Source organism: Lissotriton helveticus, chromosome 2_2 (genome assembly GCF_964261635.1).
Source record: "Lissotriton helveticus chromosome 2_2, aLisHel1.1, whole genome shotgun sequence".
NCBI classification, from domain to species: domain Eukaryota; kingdom Metazoa; phylum Chordata; class Amphibia; order Caudata; family Salamandridae; genus Lissotriton; species Lissotriton helveticus.
Window position 1 is genome coordinate 522,791,461 of NC_136060.1, and position 12,111 is coordinate 522,803,571.

Below are 12,111 nucleotides of genomic sequence, written 5' to 3' on the forward strand. Positions count from 1 at the left end.
ACTGACTGTTAGTGCCACACCAGCATCGGTACTGACTGTTAGTGCCACACCGGCATCGGTACTGACTGTTAGTGCCACACCAGCATCGGTACTGACTGTTAGTGCCACACCAGCATCGGTACTGACTGTTAGTGCCACACCAGCATCGGTGCTGACTGTTAGTGCCACACCAGCATCGGTACTGACTGTTAGTGCCACACCAGCATCGGTGCTGACTGTTAGTGCCACACCAGCATCTGTACTGACTGTTAGTGCCACACCAGCATCGGTGCTGACTGTTAGTGCCACACCAGCATCGGTGCTGACTGTTAGTGCCACACCAGCATCGGTACTGACTGTTAGTGCCACACCAGCATCTGTACTGACTGTTAGTGCCACACCAGCATCGGTGCTGACTGTTAGTGCCACACCAGCATCGGTGCTGACTGTTAGTGCCACACCAGCATCGGTACTGACTGTTAGGGCCACACCAGCATCTGTACTGACTGTTAGTGCCACACCAGCATCGGTGCTGACTGTTAGTGCCACACCAGCATCGGTGCTGACTGTTAGTGCCACACCAGCATCGGTACTGACTGTTAGTGCCACACCAGCATCGGTACTGACTGTTAGTGCCACACCAGCATCTGTACTGACTGTTAGTGCCACACCAGCATCGATACTGACTGTTAGTGCCACACCAGCATCGGTACTGACTGTTAGTGCCACACCAGCATCGGTACTGACTGTTAGTGCCACACCAGCATCTGTACCGACTGTTAGTGCCACACCAGCATCGATACTGACTGTTAGTGCCACACCAGCATCGGTGCTGACTGTTAGTGCCACACCAGCATCGGTACTGACTGTTAGTGCCACACCAGCATCTGTACTGACTGTTAGTGCCACACCAGCATCGGTGCTGACTGTTAGTGCCACACCAGCATCGGTGCTGACTGTTAGTGCCACACCAGCATCGGTACTGACTGTTAGTGCCACACCAGCATCTGTACTGACTGTTAGTGCCACACCAGCATCGATACTGACTGTTAGTGCCACACCAGCATCGGTACTGACTGTTAGTGCCACACCAGCATCGGTACTGACTGTTAGTGCCACACCAGCATCTGTACCGACTGTTAGTGCCACACCAGCATCGGTACTGACTGTTAGTGCCACACCAGCATCGGTACTGACTGTTAGTGCCACACCGGCATCGGTACTGACTGTTAGTGCCACACCAGCATCGGTACTGACTGTTAGTGCCACACCAGCATCGGTGCTGACTGTTAGTGCCACACCAGCATCGGTACTGACTGTTAGTGCCACACCAGCATCGGTACTGACTGTTAGTGCCACACCAGCATCTGTACTGACTGTTAGTGCCACACCAGCATCGATACTGACTGTTAGTGCCACACCAGCATCGGTGCTGACTGTTAGTGCCACACCAGCATCGGTGCTGACTGTTAGTGCCACACCAGCATCGGTACTGACTGTTAGTGCCACACCAGCATCGGTACTGACTGTTAGTGCCACACCAGCAATATCTTCAGGCCCAGAGGCTCATCAAGCGTAGGCCCTAGGCATGTGTGTCTGTGTGTGTGTATGTGTGTGTGTGTGTGTGCGCGTGTGTGTGTTTGTGTGTGTATGTGTGTCTGTGTGTGTGTCTGTGTGTCTGTGTGTGGTGTGTGTGTCTGTGTGAAGTGTCTGTGTGTCTATTTGGGGGAGTGTGTCTGTGTGTCTGTGAGTGGGTGTTTATCCCAGACACACGCGAATATCCCCAAAAGTTGGTAACAGGAGATAGCGATGTTAGCGACTGTTTCCAGTCGCTAACATCTTGGCATGCCCACTTTGCATGTCATTAGTGATAAATATCACTGACATGCAAAGCGGGGCCCAAGATGGTCGCTATCTCCTACTAGCTGTCGCTAACTGGTGTAGAAAAAGCAAGCGTCGACGTTTCGGTCTCTATTCTTGCGTTTCCGAGACCATCCTCAGGACATAAAAAATCATATCTTGGGAGACCCTCAACCACGGAAGTTCTGATTATAGTGGTAATGTGCGACACGGCATAAATCGAAACGATTGTATCTCTCTTAGTAGAATAACCTGTTTGAAGTCCTTATTCGCCTGACTTCATAGGTGTATAGAAAAGGAATTGGGCAGATAAAATATCTAAGAAAATTGTGAAAATCTCCTATCGTGTTATTCGATGGTCTCGGAAACGCAAGAATAGAGACCGAAACGTCGACGCTTGCTTTTTCTACCGGATAATAAATTAGATTGTAAATAGGTAGAAAAGCTTGTGCAATTGTTGTATAGAGAATTTTTGTAGATCAATTTATTTGTATGTTCTCTTACAACGTTGTATATCTATCATGTACCCTTGTAACAAATATTAAATCCGAATACTCTTTCATATACACCCTTTCTTTTGCTCTCTTTTGTCTCAAAAAGATCACTGTTTAGTGACAAACAGAAATTGACTTAAAAAACATTTGTGACAGTTGTTGTGCATTAACGGCATCAAATATATCAGGTTGTACGATTGTAGATATTTAAAATAATATTTGAAACATAAAGACAATTAAAACCCTTGAAGGTCCAATTACCATAACATATTTATTAGGGAAAGGCATATTACCAACAACTAACGATAATTATCGCTATGTTGGTTTAGCGGCGATATTTTTCTCGCCGAGCTGCGCCGATTTTTATTGCTTCGGAACCTTGCTATTATCAAGGTATATCTCCTAAGCGATAAAAATCGGCCAAAATGCATGAATATCGCTGAAAAGTCAGCGATATTCCTGCATTACTGAGCTAATGTTCTTAGCCATGTTATCCACCTAACATTGGATAACATGGCTAAGAACTGCTCAGGGGCAGGTGTTAGCTTTTGGAGATATTCGCGCTTAGCGCGAATATCCCCAAAAGTTGGTAACAGGAGATAGCGATGTTAGCGACTGTTTCCAGTCGCTAACATCTTGGCATGCCCACTTTGCATGTCATTAGTGATAAATATCACTGACATGCAAAGCGGGGCCCAAGATGGTCGCTATCTCCTACTAGCTGTCGCTAACTGGTGTTAGCGACAGCTAGGTAATAGGGAGATAATTTTATCTCCGCTTTCTTGGCTTTTAAATTTCCTTGAGAAATTACGTAAAGGGCAAAATGATGATTTTTGTATGCCAGGATGACTACTGATTTTCTCCTGAAAAAGTCAAGGTGTGCCTTGAGTGCTGCGATGATTAGAAATGCAAAAAGAACAATTGATGGACAGAATGCATAACAATGTCATACATTTACCCCAGTACAGACATGTGGGCCTAAATCCATTGTTTTTTTGCTCAACATGCCATTCCAGCTTGAACCCAGCCATATATAAATCAGTCTTGACCCTGTGCCTCATGGGAACAGTCCAGACCGAACTGCCAAGCCAGGTCCGCCCTGGACTGGAAACAAGCATGCTGAGACCTGCTTCTGGATTTTACCCTCCGTCAGCCAGGATAGCTTGATTCCTGGATGCTTGTTTCCGGTCAAGGGAGGACCTGGGCTAGCAGTCCCGTCTGGATTGTTCCCATGGGCACAGGGTCAAGACTGATTGGCATATGGTTGGGTCCAAACTGGGGTGGCGTAGTGGGCAAATGAACAATGGATTTAACCCAGATCTTTTGAATGGGGGAGAATGTTTGCATTGTAAGCATTCCGTCCATCCTTTGATTACGGTGATTAGAAAGGCGCCTTTTGTTTCTGCGCTATGCAGTTGTCGAGGTACTCAGCATTGATATTTATCTCAAAGTCTGTAATGAAGATCTGTGGTTATATTGATAGCAGCAACCTACATTATATTATCATACAAAATCTCTTTATTGATGTAATTGCTACACTTTCCCAATTGCTTTATTAACATTCTTGCTTTCTGAAATATCCTTAAAAATGCACCAATTGGCCGCTCTTTTTGAAAATGTTCTCGGGCAGAGAATCCCCCTTGATATGTTTGGGCTCGCTCGCTATGCACGCTTGCCCCAGTACCTATTTGGTACTCGCAAATTGCGCATGCAATTCCCATTCATTCATTGCGACTCGCAATTTGTGAGTCGCAGTTAAGGAATGTTTAAAAATCGCTATTTTTTTGCGATTCCTACATGCATAGGCTTTTGCAATTCCTTAATTGCGATTCCTTAATAATCGCAATTAAGGAATCGCAAAAGCCTACTTTGATGGATGTGCCCTTAGTCCCTTTCAATACAACAAAATATTACTTGGCGTATACTGCAGAGGATCTTTTTACCAATGCACAGGAGGTGTGTACTAAGCGCACACGATTCTTTGTACCGTATTTTCCGGCGTATAAGACGACTTTTTAACACCTTAACCACTTGAATGCTATGGGAATTCCCCTGCTGTGCTGGGATTCCGTGATCCTCATACATTCATGACGAGCTGGGCTCGTCATCAGTGTAGCAGCAGGCTACTTCATGACGAGCCCAGCTCGTCATGAGCGTGGAAGGGGTTAAAATGTTCTGGAAAGTCGGGGGTCGTCTTATACGCCGGGTGCCAAATTTGACGGTATGTTTTCATGCGTTTTTTACATAGCGCGGACTACACCCGAAGGTGTCAGAGCGCTTTACAGTAGGAACTGTATTGATACAAGAGGAACAATTACAAATGAACAAATTACAAAAGCAAACGTTAAGTTACATGGATCAAAAATGACAATAGTGAGCAACCAAAATACATGAGGTAGCAATCGGTACATTCCTGGAGAAAAAAGTGATAAGTGTGCAGGTTACAAAAGCGTACAAAGTACGAGCCAAAATAAAATAAAATAAATTCTCAAAATGGCTGTGCAGGACTGCGTTGGACTGCGCTGGAAGTGGGGGTAGTCTTATACGGCGAGTATAGCACGAACCCTACATTTTATCAAGCAAAGTAGGGGGTCGTCTTATACGCCGGGTCGTCTTATACGCCGGAAAATACGGTATATAAAAAAAATATTTTTTTAATTATTGGGAGGCCTGTATAGCATCCAGTGATTACACCCACACCCACGCTATATGATTCCAGCACACTCAATACCACATAATTACTGCACACCATGCCATATAATTCCAATACACACATCCCCTCTGCACCACACTATTCCCCGCCACACACTTCCACAACTAACAATTTCAATCCAACCCACATAATTCCGCTCCACACCACATACATCTACTCCATAAACATACGTAAAAAGCAGTGTCATGTGCAACGTCAACATCTCTAATTTTAACAAACGTGAGACCGAATGCATTGTAAATGCTTGTTTATTGTGCTCTCCTTTATCATTCACTGGTGTATTTTGTTTTTATGCCCACCCTTCCATTGTATTTTCCCTTGGAAAATCAAGTAAACTTCTATATTTTCCTTAAATTATATTAATTCCTCAGATGTTTTTTTGTACCTTTGACACTTTCCTGTTTCGTATAAGTTCAGGGGTCAATATTGTCAATACTTGAATTTACAATTTCTTGACTTTCCATAACTTTATCAATTTGAGAAAATGAACCTGCTAAATTAGTATTGCTATCAAAACTGCCTGTGCCTTCCAACTGAAAAATTATATCTTTTTTGATTTAAAAAAATTAGAAGGGCTTACAAAAGTTTGTGATCCTTTGAAAGTTGCAGATAGTTGGTCAGTTTAGTTTTATCGCCTTTAAAAATCCCTCAGCTATGCTCTCATGGATGTTTCAATATTGCTGAAGACTTTATAATCAGAGTCTTTAACTGCATGTTTTGCCAGTAACACGACTTCCCCATGGGACTTTACCTGGTGGCCACAGCGCTAGGACCAACACCAACAACCACCAACTTCTCAAGAAATCTGGGGATGATCCTGGAAGACAAGCTCACCGTGACGGCACAATTCAATGCCGTGAGCACCTCCACATGCTACACATACTACATAAGATCTTTTAGTGGCTGCCACTGAGCACCAGACGGACCATCATGCAAGCATCATCACCAACAGGCTCGATTACGGCAAAGCACTTTATGCCAGAATCTCCAAGCAACTCCTATAAATACTTCAGACCCTCCAGAGCACTGCCAAAATACTCATACTGGACTTCTAGCGCCACACCTGCATCGCACCTCACCTCACCTCAAGGAACTTTGCTGGCTCCACATTCACAAGTGCATCCAATGCAAACTCCTCACGCACACATACAAAGCCTTACACAACATAGGACCAGCATACCTAAAGAGCTGCACACACTTTCACGACCCTGCTACACACTCATGCTCTGCCGCACTATAACTTGCACCCACACTCTGCAGTCACAAAAGTACAGCAGGAGATCACTTATTCTCCTACATTGCCCCCAAGACATGGAACGACCTCCCTCAACATATCAGGGCTGCTCCTCACTTCTAGAGACCTCCTTCAACACATCAGGCCCTCTCCTCACTCCTTGAGACATCTCACAACACATCAGGCCCTCTCCTCACTCCTTGAGACATCTCACAACACATCAGGCCCTCTCCTCACTCCTTGAGACATCTCACAACACATCAGGGCTGCTCCTCACTTGTTGAGACCTCTGTTAACACATCATGGCCTCTCCTCACTTCTTGAGACCTCCCTCAAAACCTCAGGGCCTCTTTTCACTTCTTGAGACCTCCCTCAACATATCAGGGCTGTTCCTCACTTCTTGAGACCGCCCTCAACACGTCAGGGCCGCTCCTCACTTCTTGAGTTCTGCACAAGGCTGAAGTCCTGGCTCTTTGAATAATGTGGCCCACGGGACCAGGCACCCACACACCTTCTCAAGTGCCTGGATACCCTCAAGGGTGATTAGTGCGCTCCACAAATCTGCATAACATGAAAAAAATATTCAGCAGATTCAGAAGTGATTCTTAGATATGTTGTACAGCGACTATCAAGACAGAGGTCAGAGCCCAAGACTGGGCCAACACTGCGGTTGCCTATTCTTAAGCCTCTGCTTTGGGGGGACCTGCGGGTCCCCATCATTCGCTACTTTTTCCACCTGAGGGGTTCTTATGTAGGGGCACAGCCAAGGTCCACAATGCCTGACAGAGCTGTCACCAGAGAAAAGCAGGACATTTCCAGTTAGTTACCTGTGGGGGAATCCACATAAAGAACAAGAACATTTGGTGTAATAACTTTAAATACATTTAAATAACCACAGGTATCCCAAATTTATTCTAAACATGGACACATCAATATTTCGCTTAATTCTTTATTAAATACACTTCAGCTAGAAGCTCATCGCCTCAGGCGTGTTTAGACATAAACAATTACATGCAGCAAGAACAGAAATAATAGGTGGATTACAATACAATATCAAATGACAGAAGAACTACCAAACAGCAGTAAAACAATCTCTGGTAGAATACAAAGTGGAATATGCAACCAATCCTGGAAAGAATCCATAACAGCACGGTAAAAGCATTTGGCCCTCAGATCAACCCATTTGTCAAACACACTTAAAATCTTGAATTCAGTCATTTCATCATATTCAAATTTCACATGGATTTTGATGTAAGGAGAGAGGCAGCATCTGCTGCAAAAAGTAAGAGGAAAGAATTTAGAAGATTCTGGCTCCAGATTGGAAAGTAGCCAGACGGATGCAGGGTGCCAAGTTAGGTTGTCCTGAATAAGTTTCACTTGTTCTTCTGTGTGCAGAAACCCATATTTGGGTTTACCACTGGCTAGTCTGGTAAAGAGGTTAGTGAAACTCTGTAACCTCATTCTCTTCCCTAAAATTTTATTTTACGAAGAAACGAGGAAGGGTCAAATGAGATCTATGGGCTGCGGGATCAGGTCGCTGATGTTTGGTGTAACGAATACAGCAAGAAATGGCAAAGTAGAGGACCTCCTTTACCAGGCCCTCGCAGCACTTTAGCTCCACCGGAGCATTACTTTTTTAAAGCTCCGGTGGCGCTCTGTGCCGCAGCATATTTACAAGGCCCGCAGGGCCTCTTTTACATGGCTTTTCTCGACCTTGTAAATATGTGCCTCATTTATGCAGAACACTGCATGCAAGGGGCGATCCATGGGTGTTCCCACGCAAAATCGTTGGGATCTGAAGCATTCCCAGGTTTACGAGGAATCATATATCTGGGAATACATCAGTTTCCTACGTGTCCCCAGGGGAGGTGCATGAGTGATGAAACGAGGAGAAATACTGGTATTTCTCCTCATTTTCTTCTCTTTCTATGAGTGCTGCATTCTGCAAAACACACACAGAAAGAGGAAAATGTGATGAAGGATTGTATTTGTGCAGAGTGGTGCCCCTTCCTGCACAAAAAGAATCATCCCACAATGCAGGCACCCTTCCAACATGACGCAAGTGTGTCTGTGTTGTGCACAGCTGCTGTTTGTGCGCTGGCACAGGGGAGAAGGACAGGAATGCATTATCACGGCGCACTTCCTGTGGTTTTCTCTTGATGTGCGGCGATGCAGCTGCCATGCGTCAAACGTTTGTAAATGAGGTTCCGAATCTTTAGTCGCATCTCATGATTCAGCTACAATAAGACATGAGATGAGGGGGAGGGCCAATTCTCTGTTATAGAAGATAAGTTTAGTTTTAAATAGATTTCCATCCTAAATTGTAATCCTAAACGCTTTAAAGTTCTCCAATCTCCCTGAAATTTTAAATAGACATTAAAATTTCTTGTAACACACACACATTGTTCCTTAAATGCAGGACGGGGAGGGACAGCTGCCTGCCTTCTGCAGCCCCATCTGTCTCCTTTCCTGTCTGCCGGAAGTCCTAGGGTGGGATTTACGGTGTGGAGGGAGTGACAGGCAGGGCCCAGGGAGGCCTCTGTGATTTAATTTTCTCCTGCCTCAGTGTCCTCCTTGGCTCCTGCCTCAGCCTCCTCCTCCTTGGCTCCTGCCTCAGCCTCCTCCCCCTTGGCTCCTCCCTCAGTCCGCTCCTTGAGTACCAGCAGGTTGTGTTTTATGATTTTCATTGTGTACCGAACCCTGAGGCATATGGACTCTGTCAGCTCCGGCAGGATGCGCTGGAGGTCTTCAGCGTCCCTCCTTATGAACAGGTGGGCCGCGGCCGGGGGGCTGGGGATGGCTCTCCGCAGATCCTCCTCGTACCTGGCACCCCTCACAGTAAGAACAAAGACCTCCACCCCGGTGCCCCGGAGCTCCCAGGCCGGACCTGTGACATCCTCATTGGACTCCCAATCTCTGAAGAAGATCAGGACCTTGGGCACGTGGGGCCGCCCCCCCCCGCCCTCGGAGAGCACCTCCCGTCTGACCTGGTTAAAGAGTGCCCCCGTGCTACTGGGAGTGGGGGGCGGAATGGGGACCAGTTGAACGGTCTGGAGGGGCAGGGTTTTCATCAGGCGACGGAGGCTGCTGGAGCTGTTCATGCGGGCCGGTATCTGGGGATCACGGTGGTACATGACCAGGCTGAAGCGCACGGAGTCCGGGGACACGAGGAAGCCTCTCAGCACCGCTTCAAAGAAGGGCTCCAGGTAGAGGCGGTAAACAGCATCAAATCGAACGAAATAAGCATCAACTAAGAGCGCGACGTCCGCCTCTATGTCCGTCCGACCAGAGCATCCTGTGGAAAGAGAAACAGGGACATGTTAGGGGGAGCGGACAACATGTGCTGTGGAGGACAAGGATGAGGATGGGGTGGCTGGGATTCTGTCTCACAAAATACCGTTCCATGAAACCAGTCACCAAACACCCTGCGCTCTTCAGTAGAATAAACACACGCCAGCATCCACACTGCGCTGTTACCAAATACACACCAGCATCCACACGGCTCTGTTACCAGACACACACCAGCATCCATACAGCACTGTTACCAAATACACACCAGAATCCACACTGCACTGTTACCATATACACGCCACCATCCATAATGTAATGGCTTGTCAGAGTATTTTCAAGACAAAATTGACAAAATTACGTCCTCTTTCTCGTCTGCTCTGACACCCGTTCTGACCCCTCCCATCGCCGAGATCAGGGACCCTGTAACATCGTCTTTGGTGGCCTTTAAAGATCTTACGACTGAGTCCGCATTCAAGTTGCTCACTCAGTGTAAATCTGGATCCCCCCTAGACCCGGTCCCGCCCAAGGTCATGGGTAACCTGGCTCCCCTTTTGATCGAACCATTCCTTTCAATCTGGAACTCTTCACTGCACTCGGGCCATTTTCCGACTGCTTGGAAGGAGGCTATGCTAGTCCCCATCCTGAAGAAGGTGGATGCGGATCCGGCACAATTTTGTAAATATCGTCCCATCTCCCTTCTCCCTAAACCGGCGAAAGTCTTGGAAAAGGCTGTGCAGTTACAACTTGCGGACTATCTGGAAACAAATTCTCTGCTACACGATTCTCAGTCGGGATTCCGAACTGGTTTAAGTACTGAGACTGCTCTCCTAGAGGTCTCTGAGACAATTTGAGAGTGTGTGGATAGGGGCGAGGAGGCCATGTTGGTCCTCCTCGACCTATCCGCCGCTTTTGATACGGTGTCCCATATGATACTATTGGATCGTCTAAGGCAGATTGGATTGGGTGGTTCTGCTCTGTCTTGGATCAGTTCCTTTCTTAAAGGACAAACGCAGAGGGTTCTTCTCAAACCATTTGAATCTGAGAGTAAACCCCTTGTCTGTGGCGTGCCTCAGGGCTCTGCGCTGAGCCCCCTGTTTTTCAATGTGTATCTTGCCCCATTGGCTCGGGTGGTGGAGTCTTGGGGGATCAGAGTGATCTCTTATGCTGATGATACACAGCTAATGTTTTATTTTAGAGATCACTCTGACTCCAGCTTCACCAACTTTCGCCACTGTCTTGGCAACATATGCTCCTGGATGCCCTCTAACCATCTCAGGCTGAATAACGATAAGACGGAGGTCTTATTTTTTAATCAAAAAACCACCATACCTTCCATCTGATGGTGGCCGACCGAGCTCAATCCTCCTCCTAGCCCTGTCCATACAGTTCGCAATTTGGGCTTCCAATTTGATGATGCTCTCTCTTGTAAAGCCCAAATAATAAGGTTACTGCAGCCTGCTTCGGGAAATTGCGTATGGTGAGAAAGATCTTTCCGTACCTTCCTGTGGATGCCCGTAGAACGGTTACCCATGCCCTAATAACTTCACATTTGGATTATGACAACAGTCTCTATGCCGGGGCCCCGCTGTATCAAATTGAACATCTGCAGATCGTTCAGAATGCGGCAGCGAGGCTGATTGGCAATATCCCATACCGTCAGTCGGTTGCATCCTATCGTAAGAAACTACACTGGCTCCCTATCTCCAGGCGTATCCAGTTTAAGATGCTGACTCTTGCTTTTCGGGCCTTAAATGGGTCAGGCCCGGGATACTTGCGAAAGAGACTTGTACTCCCCCAATCGGTCAGATCTCTGCGGTCTAACAACTTACGTCTTCTCACAGTCCCTCGCTTCCACCGCTCCAGAATGGGTGGTAGAGCTTTCACTGTAGTGACTGCTAAACTCTGGAACAGCCTTCCACTAGAACTTAGGTTTATTCCCTCTGAACCCCTTTTTCGTAGCCGTTTGAAGACCTGGCTATTTTCTTCCTCCTAATTTGTCCTTACCTTTTCAAGTTTGCAGTCTGCAGCGCCGGGACACCCCCGTCAGGGGTAGCCGTGCGCTTTATAAGCTTCATAAATAAAATAAATAATGCGCTGTTACCGAATACACACCAGCATCCACACTGCACTGTTACCAAATACATTCCAACATCCACACTGCACTGTTACCAAATACATTCCAACATCCACACTGCACTGTTACCAAATAAACAGCAGCATTTATAGTGCGCTGTTACCAAATACACACAGCATCCACACTGCGCTGTTACCAAATACATTCCAACATCGACACTGCACTGTTACCAAATAAACAGCAGCATTTATAGTGCGCTGTTACCAAATACACACAGCATCCACACTGCGCTGTTACCAAATACACAGCAGCAACCACACAGCGCTGTTACCAAATAAACACAACATCCACACTGCGCTGTTACCAAAACACGTCAAGATCCATACTGCGCTGGTACCAAATACACACAACATCCACACTGCACTGTTACCAAATACACACAACATCCACACTGCACTGTTACCAA

General features: G+C 46.6%; 1 protein-coding gene across 1 annotated transcript in view; it reads right to left on the minus strand.

The window, feature by feature from the left end:
- Positions 1-7,215: 7,215 nt before the first annotated feature.
- LOC144821931 (matrilin-1-like) overlaps positions 7,216-12,111 on the minus strand; it is a 130,155-nt gene continuing 125,259 nt past the window's right edge. The window contains exon 5 of the mRNA XM_078679080.1: positions 7,216-9,575. Within this exon, the coding sequence (XP_078535206.1) occupies positions 8,827-9,575 (749 nt within the window). The 3' untranslated portion in view covers positions 7,216-8,826. The remainder of the gene's footprint in view (positions 9,576-12,111) is intronic.